General features: G+C 43.1%; 1 protein-coding gene across 1 annotated transcript in view; it reads left to right on the top strand.

Annotated features, from left to right (window-relative positions):
* The window catches only part of hcn4 (hyperpolarization activated cyclic nucleotide-gated potassium channel 4), a 73,859-nt gene that overhangs the window by 31,698 nt on the left and 26,307 nt on the right, over positions 1 to 15,854 (top strand). Inside the window, exons 4-5 of the mRNA XM_071528829.1 lie at positions 3,943 to 4,104; positions 9,143 to 9,361. Of these exons, the coding sequence (XP_071384930.1) occupies positions 3,943 to 4,104; positions 9,143 to 9,361 (381 nt within the window). The remainder of the gene's footprint in view (positions 1 to 3,942; positions 4,105 to 9,142; positions 9,362 to 15,854) is intronic.

Here is a 15,854-nt window from a genome sequence, read left to right as displayed (position 1 = left end):
GGGCAGCTACCATCAGCACCCTGGGACATATGCAGATATTCTCTCACCTGGATCACGCTCTTCTCACTCCATCTGTTTGAGATGACTCGGCAGCTGCCTGCATCCACTTTCTGCCTGTCTGGACCTGATGGCTTCCCGGTACACTCACATGTCTCACAAGGATACAGATTAGTTCATGACTTTTGCATGTGACCCTGTTTTTGACTCACGCCTGCCATTTTTTTAGCGTTTGTTAACATTATTAGCTTTCATTTTTTCATTTTTCACATTAGTTTTATTGTCTGTAGTAGTAGTATTAGTATTATTGTTATTAGTATTAGTAATAGTAATATTAGTTGCAGCAGCAGCAGCAGCAGTAGTAGGCTAGTAGTAGTAGTAGTAGTAGTAGTAGCAGTATTGGTATTATCATTAGTAATAGTAGTAGTAGTAATAGTAGCAATAGTAGCAGTAGTAGTCGTAGTAATAGTAACAGTAACAGTAGCAGTAGCACTAGTAGTAGTAGTAGTAGTAATACTTGCAGTACTGGTAGCAATAGTAATAATAGTAGCAGTAGTAGTATTATAGTAGTATTATTAGTAGTAGTAGTATTCCATATCCATTCATCTATTTTTAATCAGCCACTTCCTTTGATCATTGCCTCGTAACACTGAGTGTGGCTAAGTGGCTTTGAGCTGCTCACATCATTACTGTGCATAGAAAACATTCATGTGATTGCTGATTCATTAGTTGCCGCTATGAAACCATTAGATTGACAGGCCACTTACTGTAGGTTACTTGATCTGACCCATGTTTTTGATGAGAAAAAAAGCAAGTAGACCCCAGCGCAGGCCTCTCACATGGAGCCCTGATGAGGTTAGTATGAGTAACAGTAAGCCTTTAAGATACCGTTGTGTTGTGTCTCTGTGCCCTCATCAATCAAAGCTCTCTTGTTTACGCTGATGTTAATACAGCCAAGCTTATTGTGTGTCCCTATCAATTAAAAGAAAGAGGCCAGCAATCCATCATCCTTAATGTAATACGCCGCGTTCTGTAATGCTGTGTGCGTGTGTGTGTGCGCATGTATGTTCGGTGTGCGTACGCATGCATGCGCATTTCTGTTTGATAGTGTGAAATATGTGTGCTTGTACATGTTGTACATGTTTGTTTGTTGCTTTACACTGAGCTTAGATGTCCTGCTGCATTTGGGCATTTCCAAATGTACAAGGAGCGACAGAGGGAGCGAGAGAAGAGCAGAGAGAGAGAGGGAGAGACCTCAATCCTTTGCTTCAAAATAATGATCCTCTAACAACCTTCTAAGAGAGCCGATCTTGGGAACAATTATTCGTAATTGAAAAGTCTGTTCTTGCTTGGCAGGGGTTTATTTGAATTGACTGTGGGCTGTGGGAGGAGATAAGAGGGGGATCACCTTCCTCCACTGACACAGAGTACAGTAGAGTATTTTAAAGCTTTTGGGGCACAAACTGGACATTTGTATGGTATTACTTGTGCCTGGTCTCATGGGCTTTATTCCCTGCACAAGTATACTGTAACTTTTAGAGGTCTTTTGAGGGCACATAGAACTTCAGTAAGCATATTAATTTCACCCACACCAACTACAACAGTGTTTCACCCACACATGGCTTCATCATGTATTATATGTTACTGTTCAAATTATGAGCCATTCAGGCATGTGCAGTGCCACAGGATATTGTATGGTCAGTCAGAATCAGAAGCAATTTAATCAAAAAAGTGCAATGAATGTTCAGGAATTTATCTTGGAGGAGAGATTTATTGACATTGTGGAGAGTTTCATAGTATATATTGACACATATATGGTACAAGGAAGACACACACAGCACAAAGGGACAGTGTAAGACACACTGAAGATAGTAGACCAAGCATATCATTTAACATACAGTATTGTTTCAAACTGAGCTAGTGCTGTCCACCATTTTTGGATGGGATGGGAAGTAACATCTATTCAAAATCAAAATAAATGATGGTAGTTTTTATAATGATAAGGATAATCGGTAATCTTTATCCTTTGTTGACACATACATGCTTTTACAAATATATATAGTGAATATATAGTAATTTGGAAAAAAAAACCTCATTAACATATACTTTAGCCAACTCCCCTTAACTTAAATATTCTGCTTGAATAATGTAGCAATATGCAGAAAGAGTTACATAGCTTCATTCAAAGTTTTAATTTGACAAAATATTCAGCTTTCTCCCGCAGATAGCCTGAGGGAAAATGTAATATTGGCATGTTAATTACGTGAGGATCTCAAATAACTAGTTTGAAAATGATAATTAATTCAAATTTTAAACGAGACACTGTAGGCTTGAGCGTTGTATGTTTTATATCTCTATCAATTCTTAATGTGCTAGAAATTGCTCTATTTGAATATATTACTTAGCAAGGTTTTATAGATTGATACGCAGCCTCTGTTTCATAAAGCTTCCCCTCCCCTGCCTGGAAATATGATTTCACAAATGAAAAATATATCTGGCTCAGTGTGGGAGACAGTAAGGGGTACCTCATGTTTTATTCATTAGCCACAGAGTGATTTTAACACTCTTTAATGTTATAGAATGCCATTACGGTTCCAGCTGGAAATTCAACATCACACAACATTGCATATTAGATAACATAACTTATGCATTAGTGCGCTTGAGAAGAAGAACAGGCTTCTTAAAAACAAATAATGCCTCACATTTGGAGTGCAGCTGTGAACAGAGGTGAAGAAAATTAGTGGATTTGGTGGATTGAGTGAGAAAGGTGCAGCAGGGCGAATGATTCAGCTTAGGTGATGTAAAAGCGCCCAAGCCCAAGGCTAAACGCTTTGAACAAGAGCCCAGAGAAAGAGGGAAAGGGACAGAGTGGGAGAGAGACACCTAGAATATGAGTGTGTGTGCGTGTGCGTGTGTGTGTGTGTGTGAGAGAGAGAGGGAGAGAGAGAGAGAAAGTGAGTTGGGATGTCTCCAGCCACTCAAGAGCCTGGCTCTGCTCCTTACCCAAGCACATTGTCGTGGGCATACCTCTGGCTTCATGCTAGCCTGTTGACGGAACTAAACTGATGTGACTTGATGGTGCAGCAGCACCCACACTGTCCCAGGCAAACAAGACGCTGGTCCCTGCCAGCCTCTTCTGTCTTTACACACACACACACACGTTTGCATGCATTCAGATGGAAACAACAAACCGAAAGATAAACAAGCCCAGTGCTTTCAGAACAAGTGCTAAGCTCAAACCGGGGTCAGGAAGTTACTGAATGATGGTGATGTGCGTGGCTCCCTCCTCGTCTTCCTCCTCCTCCTCCTCCTCCTGCTCTTCTTGCTGAACAACAAAGTGGAGATGGAATATCCCTCTCAGTCATAAGCCCTTAAACAGCACTGAGTGGATTTTAATAAGGAGAAGAGCAGTTAACAGTGCATACCATGGCCTTCAATGGGATTAAGAGGCTTTGAATGGTTGAGGCCATTAAAATCTACACCAGCCCAGACGTCCTGGAGCGCCTTATGAGTATATTTATCATTAGGATTAACAAACCCAGCCTGTGAACACTCTCACCGCAGGAGCACGGCCACCTCTACCCTTGTACCATTATTGCAGCTGGCTAAGTGGCTGATAAGAGTGATTCAGTGGCTGGGGAGGCAAAGCTCTGGTCCCAGGCTGCCGGCCCTGTGACCGTCCCCAGTGGACCGTTCCTGGAACAGCAGCATCTGCATCCACCAGCCCATCTCTGCGTTACGTAACAAGCGGTGGTTTTTCCAGGCGAGGCCCCTATAGGAGGCTGAGTGCATTGTGGTCTAGAAGCTGCAGGTCCAATACCACAAATCCACTGCACAACGTCTCCCTTGAGGTTGCGCAATTTCAGGGATTTGACCATCAGCATGTTGAGCATGATCTCGCCCTAACCCCAATTCCTGCTTCTTTCTTCTTCTTCTACCCTTCAGATCTTCCACATGACCTATGACCTGGCCAGCGCCATGGTGAGGATAGTCAACCTGATCGGCATGATGCTGCTGCTGTGCCACTGGGACGGCTGCCTGCAGTTCCTGGTGCCCATGCTGCAGGACTTCCCCGCCGACTGCTGGGTGTCCAAAAACAAGATGGTGGTAAGTGCTTCCCCTGCACCCAGCCTCCCTGCCTGTCTGTCTGAATCAGATTAGGCCCTGTCTTATCTCATCCATCAGCTTCTGTAATTACTGTACTAAAACCCTCAGCATCCTGGGAAAGATTGCCGTGCGTATCTGTCATTTCAAAGCCCAAATCGAATATTTTTTTATCTGCCTCATTCGCCCACATTTATTCAATTTGCTGAATTCTTTTTGTCCGTTCATGTGGAGCTCTCTAGCTCTGTCCATACTGTGAAAGGAGAGAGACACTGAGGCTTTGCATGAAATAATGATTTTCCCAGGAGGACGGACAGCCCTTATCCAATACTGGTCGAATATTGACAATTTTCCAGTGAGCACTCATGCTGCGCTTTAATTTTGCTGTATTGTTAGCGCAGCTGCTATAGTGAGGAGCTGGAGGAGAGTCTCTGTCAAGGCCTGACTCATAATGACCGCCTTCTCCTCTGAGTTGAATTGAGTTCTCTCTTTTGGTTACACAACGGACTGTGTGACACCTGAGGTGTGACCCTGTATCAGCCACAATCCATGGCCTCACGGTAACCTAGCATGTTACAAATAAGCGCGATTCTTGGGAAAGCTGATTTATTATCAGGATTTGTCGTGGGGCTCGCTGTAGCTTGCTGCCTTCAAGCGTGATTCATCTGACATTTTGTAATGCTCCTCTCCTGACTAAAACAGATAAAATTAAATTCTATTTAGACTTTAGAGACAGCAGCTAAGGGTAGTGGTTCCCTAGCTGATGGCTTATATGTGTCAAAATAAGTGTCAATAGGGCAACGCTTGGGCTTTTGTGTGGTGGGTAACTCATTACATTAAGCCATTTAGTATCTAGGTAATAACATGCAATAAAATTGGGAAATATTATTGCAGTTTTTCAAGTAACTTTTTCAAGTCACGCTGCAAAGTTACTTCAAATATCTACCAGAATTTTATATACCCATACCAAATTTGTACTAACCAAAGAATGATCGCAGCTATTCTTCATCACCATTGCCTTTTTCCTTGCAGAAATATATACAAACCTTATTATCTTAATTGAAATTTAATACATAATTTAATACATAATACTAAAACTACTCTTTGGAAGTAATTTCTTCAATTCAAATCACAAAGGGAAGGTTTTTCTTAACAGCAAGATGACACTTTAGGAACACCAAACAAACAGTTTTTAAAGTTGTGACATTTAAGCAAGCTAATTTTGCCAGAACAGATGTTGTATGAGTACACTCACATTGCTCAAGGTATGATACATTTTGTTCATCATGCCTCAGTGCCCCTCTAACATGCTCACTGGTTTCATAGAATATACCTCTCTTATATTTATATGTACAATTTAATTTTACAAGGACAGATATTGCAAACCACTGCCAATGCGATGTATCACAGTTTAGCAAGGAAAGGTATAAGGAGATAGGTCTGCCCCCAGATATCCCACCAACTGGAGCGATAGACCACGAGATGGATATTAGCCCCCCAAGTGGAAAGAGGTGCAAAATATAATAAGGCATGCAAGGGCTTCATCAGCCCCAGGGCCAAATGGAGTCTCCTACCAGTTATATAAAAGCACCAGATGTGTTGAGATTCTTGTCGAAACTCATTAAGTTAGCAGGGAAGAAACAGTTTATTCCTAGATCATGGCGTTGAGTGTGAGGGAGTTTCAATCCCAAAGAGAAAGATTTGGCAAATACCAGTCAATTTCGGCAATTTGCCTAGTTAATGTAGAAGGGAAGATTTTCTTTAGTGTAGTGGCGGAGAGGCTGTCAAGATACCTAGAAAGCAATAGCTTAATTGACACAGCAGTACAAAAAGCTGGAATATTTAGAGCATACAAGCATGAGTTGGCACCAAATTCAATCAGCCAAATAGGAGAAGAGAGATCTCCATGTCGTACTTTTGGACCTTGCTAATGCTGTTGGCTCTGTCACACATAACTTATTGTGGAAGGCTTTTGATTTTTCCAATAATTAAAATCTAGTCAGGGCACATTTTCAAGATATTCAGAGTTGCTTCACAACAGCAGAGTTTACTACAGCATGGCAGGATCTGGAGATAGGCATCTTGGCAGGGTGCACAATTTCCCCTCTAGCTTTCAACATGGCAATGGAGGTTATTATTATGGCATCAAAATGGGTGGTAGGTGGGGAAAGACTGCAGGGAGGGCTGAGCCTCCCACCCACCAGGGCATATGTGGATGATACGATTACAACAGCACCTTGTACCAAAAGGTTGCTGAACAAATTAAAACATAACCTAAACTGAGCTGGATAAATTAAGATGAGTAAGACTAGGAGCATCTCAATTGTTAAGGGGAAAGTGGCAAACAAAAGGTTCTACATAGATGAGGAAGCAATTTCAACAGTTTTAGAGAAGCCTATCAAAAGCCTACAATAGGAAGGTGGCATGATGCGACCCTAAGGAGACAAGGCAGGAGCTGGCATTGAGGGCATAGAGATGTCAGGACTACCAGGCAGGTTAAAGCTGTGGAGCCTAAAGTTTGGTGTGTCCCCTCGACTAATATGGCCCTTGACAGTATATGAGCTACCTATTTCAGAGTTAGAGCAGTTAGAGAAGCTAACTAGCTCATACGTTGGGAAATGGCTCAGGCGTAGGGATACTGTAGGGGAGGTGCAGTGAGGGTGGGTAGGACTAGGCTTAGGGCGACCTTTATGGGGTGAGGCAACTCAGGGAAAAGAAAGATAGTTGTAGCAACGCAATGCATATGCACTGATGCAGTAAGTGTGATCACGGCATTAGACATATCTTGTCAGGATTCAAGTTAGTCTGTCCCAAAGATGATACACCAGGCGAGGAGTGGGGTTGGAAGCCTAGACAACGCCCAGTGGAGGTTGGATGCTGAGGGTTCACTTTAAGGTTACTAGCTGAATTAGGCATTTGTGGGCGGAGCTTAAAGCAGACAGTGAAAAAAATGTCTGAAGCAGCAATGGCAGCCATTCAGTAGATCTGGCAAAGAAGGAATCACACTAACTGGGGGTACTCTTGAGTTTTGTAAGATTTGAACCATTTGTTTGATTGAAGCATGCTTGCTGGTGCCTTATGTTAGTGATGTGTTTATTGGTATATTGATTTCTTTGGAGGATGATGTGAAAAAGGGGCATTTTGGGCATCATGGCGCAGCATGTTAGCTGCCATATTGTTTTATTGTTAGGTAGCATGGTTGCTGGTATATTGATTCTTCAGAATGATGATATGTCAGCTTATTAGCTTTTGGTTGTCTGTAGCATGTTAGCTGCCATATTGTTTGCAGGTAGCATGGTTGCTCTGGCTGTTTGGTAGTAGCATGGTTGCTGGTATATTTATTCTTTAGAGTGTTGATATGTTGGCTTGCTGATACACTTTGGTTTCTGAACTGCTGAGTGTCCAGGAACCACCAGCGGCCGCAGGTGGTTCCTGGACATCAGAAATCACTGTTGAGCGTTCTGGAGGTGTCAACCCTGTAACATTTAAGTGGCTAGTGAATGGTGCTGCCTGTCTGATGGTCCTGTAGGTTTATGACTGCATAGCCTGATGTCCAGATAGTCCCCATTTGTGGGTTAGTTCATCATTCTTTTGACATCTGATTTGCTTCTGCATGAATGCCCACTTTGGATTATGGCACAAGTCAAAATCCTGTATTGGTAAATGCAATCTTTGGTGATACCATAAAAAACCTGAAAACTCTGTCTATACCTCAAATGTTTTAATACCAATCTCAGTGCCACTAGTAGGCTATATGGACTCATTTGCCAAACCTTGCCACAAGATGATAGATGATAGAAGATACAGTAGATGCAGGTTTGACTAGATTATATTTAGGCACCTCTTCTCACATTGTTACAGCAGAGTTTGTTTTCCTGACTTAGACAGCGGTTGCACTGGCTGTAATCTCACAAGTCAGATTTTAATATTACTGTATTATAATCCTGAATCGACTCTGGGGTACCAAGAATGCATTGGCTGCATCTTCTGCTTGCTGCACCCGAATAGCAGCCCAGTGCATCTAGTGCCGCATAGACCATGAGAAAACTACCATGTGAGGAAGAACTCACATACTGTAGTTGGTTTAAAATCCCATGTGAGGGATGCGGCCTCTCATTAACATCAAAATGGGGTTTGTTTTGTTTCACTCCATAAACACTGGCTAATTAATTGCATTACTTAGAAGAATGATCCTCAATGTCACACAATAACAAATATATCTTTCTGAATTAATTCAAGCCTTGGGGGCAGTGTGTCTCAGTGATGGACAGCTCCTCATGTTGGCCGGCTCCTACTGCCAGGTAGACAAAGAGGTTGTTAGTATTGATACACTCAGCCATGGTTGGTTTGGTCCTGATTAGGATCATTAGAGGACACTCTTGTCTTCCTTTACAGTAGCTGTCCCATTATCTTGCTGGGTCATCGCTCCTTACCTTTTTAGGAGGCACTAATAACATTGCTATCTCTCAGGTTTTCCTGCTGTGGAAATGAGTTTGAAAGCAATTTGGACATGTCACCCCCAGGAGAGAGTTGATATTGATTTGCCATGAACTACCAACGGGATCTAAAGGAAAAGGGCAATTTATCTACAAACGAGAAAACTCACAGAGAAATCACATTTTTCTAAATAGCTGACCTACTTTCTGCCTCGCAAGCCTCTAGTGTCTCACGCTCCATCCGCCCATTCTCAGGACTCTGTTTTAGGCTCCTGCCCAAATGTCTGCTTGCTCCAAATGTTTGCATATTGAAAAGTGTGTGTTACTCTGCCAGTTGCTCTGCCCGAAGTGAGACAATCTGAAGAGGACATCTGCCATTGGTTTTCTCTCAAGTGATTGTGTGTGTGTGTGTGTGTGTGCGTGCATGTATGTGTGTGTATTGTCCGAGTGCTCATTGACCTTTAATGTGCCACCAACACCCCTATCATGCTTGTGAGAGAGAGTGACAGATAGAGAGAGAGAGAGAAAGTGCCCCCATGTAACCGAGTCACCCCCTTCGGTCACTCTAACTCGCCCCCATCTCTCCTCTCTCTTCCCTCGTCCAGAATGACACATGGGGACAGCAGTACTCCTACGCCCTTTTCAAAGCTATGAGCCATATGCTGTGTATCGGGTATGGCATGTACCCACCGGTGGGCATGACGGACGTGTGGCTGACCATCCTCAGCATGATTGTGGGCGCTACGTGCTACGCCATGTTTGTGGGCCACGCCACCGCGCTAATCCAGTCTCTAGACTCCTCGCGACGGCAGTACCAGGAGAAGGTGAGTCAAGCTGACTAGTTGCTGACGGCTGTATATCTGGATTTACTTAGAGGAGAGGACAATAGTGGTAGGATAGGATACATGTACCCCTTGTATCATTTGTTTAGCTGCAAAGTTTAAAAGCTTCATCCTTATGTTTATCCCAAAATCAATCAAAGTCATTATCTACACATCAGTTGAAATTTGTATGACCACCAAACACAGCAAGTTAGCCATCACGGTTTAGTCATCCCATTTTAGCTTTCTCCTAAACTAAAGTTAACAGAGTCTGTTTGATTACAGTTCCAAAAAAAAGTTCTCTAAATAACCGCTGCAATATAATCCAAATGTTATGTGGCCAAACAATTGCACTGTGAGGCTAGAATGCCTGACAGACATTTTGGACTACCTCGTTACCTCATTATGTAGCATTATTCTAGGTAGATGAAACTAGAGGTAACTTCTTCTTGTGTAGTTTTGCAACCAAAACCAGGAGATGGGCTAATCGTGTTCACAACTGTCCAGCTAATAGAAGGGGATTGCATGCTAGCATAGATGGCACTATCCTCCAACACACGCTGAGTTTCAAGCCCTGAAAATGAGGGCAGATTGAGGCAGGTGTCCACCTCCTCTCACCTCCTGCATACTGAAATCCTGTGCTTGGCTGGGTTGTGCCCGGGCTGCTTTGCTGTGGGACCGTGCGTATGGGGACTGGAGCCGCAGCCTCCCCAGTTCAGGGAAAGGAAAGCCCTGGCAGCTGGCTGTAAAGGCCAAGCCCTGCTCCACAGTGCCTGGCCCTCAGTGGGCCCAGCGTGGGCAATAATGAGCCGAGCTGCTAGGCTGCCACATGGCCCACCGTCTGTACTGAGGGGGAGATAGGAGAGGAGGACCTCCAGGGAAGGGAGGCAGAGGCTCGGGAGACCCCGCCCGGGGGAGGTGGGGGGTGGGGGAGGTGGGGGGTGGGGGGGTGGGGGGGTGGGGGGCGACATACATAGAGGCAGAAGAGCAGATAAGCAAACAGCCAGAGTGTGAATTGTTACATAATGGGTGTGTGTTCTGCCTGTGTGTGTCTCTATGTGTCTGTGTCGGTACCACTTCATAAAGAGGAAGGGTGCACCGGAAAAATTAAGGTACACTTCACAATCCTGGGAGGGGGGTAACAGGGGGGTTAGACATCCACCAGATGTAGCCATTCTCAACAGCAAAAAAGTGAAAAATAATGAAAAAAGAAAACAGGACACCGTGCAAGTGGGTACATGACTAATGCTGCTGATCTGAGTAGCTGTTTAATGAGAGGGGAGCAGACCAACTCCCGGCTGAGTCTCGTCTGCTGCCCTGCTTTAAGAGACGCAGCGCTGCCAAGTAGGCTGAACAGCTGGCCTGCCTCAGCACCCGTCAGCATGCGGTACCGCAGCCATTTGCTGCCATCCCCGGGATCACCCCCCTAAGGCGCCTTAAGAATCCCCCAGCCAGCCAGAAAGGCTCCCCTGTTCTCCCCCAGCCTCCCTCAGTGCCTGCCTGAGGAAAGGTTATTACTGCAGATTGCAATTAATTTTTAAGAGTGCGGATTCTCTCATTTATCTTTCCGCATGCCTGAGTGATAAGACGCTCTCTGGGTGCATTGTCACTGCCGTGCTCATCTGGCTGTGGGAGCAAGATAGTAGTCATTTCCACCATACCACCCACTCCTCCCCTCCTCTATTGCTCTTATCAAGGTTAGTTCCCCTCAAAGACACAGACCTTTTGTCGTTAGCCCTCGCGTCAGTATTGTGTGACAGTGGGATCTGCCTCCTGGAGATTTCGCTCTGCTTTTCCGTGTTAGTCTAATACCATAATCCACACACACACACACACACACACACACACACAAGAAGTGGACAATCCATTGGTCAATCCCTGGAGCTTTGGGAAGGCAGGTGGCTGTTTTCAGCTGGCCAGTGGGCCGTCATGAAGGGGACAGCTGTTCCTATCTCCAGGGACCCAGCCTGGGGAGAAATCAGCTGACTGAGCCACCACGGCCGCTGCAGCCAATGGCCGACCTGCCAAGTCATCACACAGACCCGTCTGTCCTGCAGGGGCTAGGATTGGGGGATGAGAGTGATTCTATGATGTCTCATTAGAGAGAGTATGGTGTGATACTTTTCTATCTTAAAGAGTCGCATGTCTTTGAGGAAGCAGGCTAAGATGTGATGGATGGGCTGTACTATGCAGGCTTAATGTCAATAGACACTTGTTCAATGTGAGGAGTGTAAAATGACAGAAATGTGGTAAATTTAGGCTACCCTCCTGACTGCAAATAACAGGCTTTTTAAAAGGCTTTCTGCTGGCCTGTCAGTACGTTGTTATAATACTTTGTTCTCAAATCCAGAGTGGGACGGTAACTGGGTGGTAGTAAGGGAACCAAATCCTTAGACTACGGGTGTTCCGATCACACACCATGTCCTGTATCTCTCAATGCCGTGTGCTGAGAAAAATTAATGGTGCATTTAGGCTCTCAGCAGTAAAACATGATGTGGTGTTTCAGAGCACCAACAAGTGCTTTGAAAAATCAAATCAGAATACTTTTCAGGACTTAAAATCGGAGATGCTTTTCCTTCTTAGGTGTCTATATTATATTATATTATAGTTATGAACCAACATTGAACTCACAAACTCTCAGTCTCAGGGTGGGTACTTAAACCACATAAGGTTAGGGTTAGGGATACAGAAATGCACAAAATGGTAACTGTAATCCATTACAGTTAAAAAAAACAAAAAAAACAACAACATGTTACTCAGATAACAAATACTGTTGAAAAATGGGTCACTACTTGCTGAGTTATTAAAATAACATGCAAACAAATGGCATTTGAATTGTGACATTATACACACTAATATAATTTCACACATCTTGAAATAATGTTTGCAGATGATAATAATAACGCCATTCAGTTTCGAGCCTATAAATCAGCATGTATTGTTTAACTCCACAGTTCTTTGATTTGACAAACTAACTGAAAATAATCCTATTACTTTACTGATTGGGAGCATTCCGGTTGATTAAATGATAATTCTAGGCAGGTAATCTGTGCTGGATTAATTGTTGAAAGTAACCTACCCAGCACTGTGCACAGTTTATTTGCACATACAAATGATACAAACAATATGCTATAAATGATATACATATGTGTTAAAATTAAAAACGAGAGAAGAAATACAATCATCAGATGAATCAAAGAAACCCAAAGGAATATACAGCAGCTGAGTTGGGCAATATAAACCAAACTTCAAAACTCAACACATGGGAGAGTGGTGCTAAAAAACATGAAATGCATCAATTACATGGAAGAGAGAGAAAATAAGTAGTGGCATTGTTTGCTGCTTTTTAGGTCATACAATTCACTTGAGGCTTTTTTGATGAGATAAACAAGAAACAAAATGGAAAGATGTAACTAAATTCATGGGAAAGATTAATACCCATGGAAGAATTACTATATGAAAGTGCTAGACTGCAATAACCTTGGCACACCTCATTGTGAACCATTCAAGCAAAATCATATCTTTAGCCTTGTGTGAAGTTGTGACATTCACATTTTTCTCTAAATAAGACAACATACATTATTCAGATGGTATAACTGAACTCCTTGAAATGATGAATCAAAAAATGTCATTTTATGGAAACAATGTCTTTTGGTTTTTGTTTTGTTTTTAATTGTAGGTCCACTATAATAGCCTTTTGGATACACGAAAGTCTTGATTTATTCAGCAATTATTTATTCAGCATGTTTGATGCTTTGGAGAGCTGCAGTGTAGTTTTAAATAACTTTTAATGCATCAACACTCGTTAATGTGTTTACCCATAGCTCTGCCACAAACAGTAGCACTCAACTTGGTTGCACTGCCTTTGTTGGTTTCAAAACATCACCGCAGTGTTTGGGGACACTCTCTTTTAATACTTAATTTGCCATGCTGACTCAACACAAGCATAGCTGATGTTGCTGATTACAGACCGTGAAATATGAAGAATTAGACAATTTGGCCCGTTAGCAAATGCTGGAGATGCCACTAGTCTTTCTTAATGGCTGTTGGCAATCTGAAATGGCTTTTTGTAGTTTGCAGTTTGGAGTTTTTGGGTTTAGAAGTGGCAGCCAAATATGCCCGTGTTGATGTTCCAGAGATGCTGTCAGCAAGACAACAAAACTCTAACTCGATGTTTCATTTGCATACAGCACCAGTCTGTGAAGTAGCATGCCCAGTTACTTGTTTAACTGCATGCAGCCTCTATCCAGACCCACAAATCGCTCAGTTTTCTTTTCACAATCATTCTTGTTGCACAGTAATCACAAAAATCAAACGTGGTTAACAAGTGTGAAATTGTGAGACAGAGAAACAAGTGAGACATTAGTGAAAATGAATATTGGCAATCAAAAACAAAGCTGTATGGAAGTGGATGCAGGCTACCAGCTGTACTGTACTGTGTGTATCTACTGTATATGCGGTTGCATTATGTTTGACATGGGCCGGCCAGTAAGTAAACACCCAGTGGGGACAACACAAACTCTACAGACAGACCAGGGGTTCTCAGTTCAGCTAGTTAGTGAAAGGACAGAGGAGCAAAAGCAGATCAGATCGGTGCTGAGCCAAGCAGCAACACGCCACATTTATCTGCCTATTTAACCGCTCCATGCTGGTTTTGATGTGACACAGGCCCTGGCATCCATTCGCTGTAAATGAGCTGTAAAAGGTAGAGCCTGAGCTCTCATACACAGGGCTGCATGGGAGAGATGAGAGGCCATCTGTCCCATTGGCATGCCGACTGTGTGAAGGTGACGTCCAGGTGACAGTCGAATTTAGACGGGAAACAGTCAGTCATACCCCTCCGGGGGATGAAGACGGAGGGAACCGGTCTATGAAGAAAGCTCAGAACTGTGCCGACGGAGAAGAGGAAAGGGGAAAAAAACCAAAAAAAAACGTTTGCTCTGCTCTCAAAGACGGCGAAAATTACCATCAGAAAGCCTGGGTATAATCTGTTCTGAATAGAGAATTCTATTACAATGTGGCGCCATGTGATAAATGCCTGGGCTGTCAGAAGCTAGCAAGCAGACTTAAATGAGCTCTTAAATAGGAATCAGGCAGGCTGTTAACTGTTACACAAAGTAAAGATCCCGGCAATCACGCTAAATACCAGGGTTTGAACTGTGGCACCCACTGAGATGAAAGATAGCTTTAGATTCATTTTCACTCCACTAAAAACATATGCCCGTTGCCAGTCTTGTGCTCAGTTTAAACAGAGCCAGTGGAAGCAGAATAATAATGGCTTTGCACTCTTTTCTATCTGTTTTTCTGCCTGTAGCTATTAATTCTACTTCAAAAACATAAGTAATACTACAAAACAGAGTAAGAGTCAGTATCTCAGTTTCGTGGCACTGTGAATTTCTAGATTTGTGTCAGGCGTGTGATGCTCGTATCCCTGAAGGGGTCACGCTCTGCATCCCTCTCTCACTAACACTCCCTCACTGCAGAGGGACTCCGGTGCTTGAGATTGTGTCTGGGCCCTAGAGGCGGAGGGGAACTAGTTAATGAGTGATAATGATTTTTCAAGAAGTGCTACCTATTGGGTTATTGTTATTTTATCTCTGTACTTTAACTTCTAGTTGGGTCATTTTTGTTCTGAGTAGTGAGTACAATAAGATCTGGGATTTACAGTCAGATTTCCATAATTGATAATTAATAATAAGGAACCATTCTTAAACTTTGGAAGAATTTCTTTACAAGGGCCATGATTAAATGGGTAATCCATCAATGTAACATGCATTTATCAATGCACTTCATCCCCCATAATTTATCAGAATCATAGTTTACTATAAATCTCTAAACATGAGCAAAAAAGGAACCATTCTAAAGCCTTGGAAGAAATGATTTATAAGAACCATAATAACCAAAATTGGTAATCTATTAATGGAACATGCACAAAGTTTTAATGATTTCCATTTGAAAAGTGTCTTAGTACTGGAGCTATTTTTTCGTAATCTGCTCTTTTTCTTTTACTTCCATAATTTTTAATACCAGTGCTCTAACTGATATAGCAGGAGTAAAATACTTTCTGATACTAATCTGCTGGGGTCACAGCTCCCTGCACTGAACCCCCTGTATTACGGTGCAGGCGGCTCTGCTACACTACAGTATGAGAGCCTGTGAGCTGGAAAAGGGTTAGGCATCTGCCAATTTCCCCCAAGGATTCCTCCTTCTCGTCTCAGGCATGTTGAGGCCCATTATCACACAAAGAGAATTACATCTCTCCAGATTGGGGGCACAGGCTGGCTGCACATGTGACTGTGCATATGCCTGCCAGCCCAGCTCTCTGTAAGCCTCTGCTTATCTATTAGCATGGCCCTCTGCAGTGGAAATATATACATAGAGACAAGGACAGGGACAGCAAACAAAAGAGATAATCTCATAGAATTGTAGGTGACTTGTGATCCATTTTGTCTGAGCGGCCAGGTGGAAGCTCTCTGATCCACTGGAGAATTTTCGC

Source organism: Centroberyx affinis, unplaced genomic scaffold (assembly GCF_046629955.1).
Source record: "Centroberyx affinis isolate AG114_WGS23_722 - 3 ecotype Tasmania unplaced genomic scaffold, CSIRO-AGI_Caff_v1 ptg001734l_1, whole genome shotgun sequence".
Classification (NCBI taxonomy): Eukaryota; Metazoa; Chordata; class Actinopteri; order Beryciformes; family Berycidae; genus Centroberyx; species Centroberyx affinis.
This window is presented reverse-complemented; position numbering and strand designations above follow the sequence as displayed.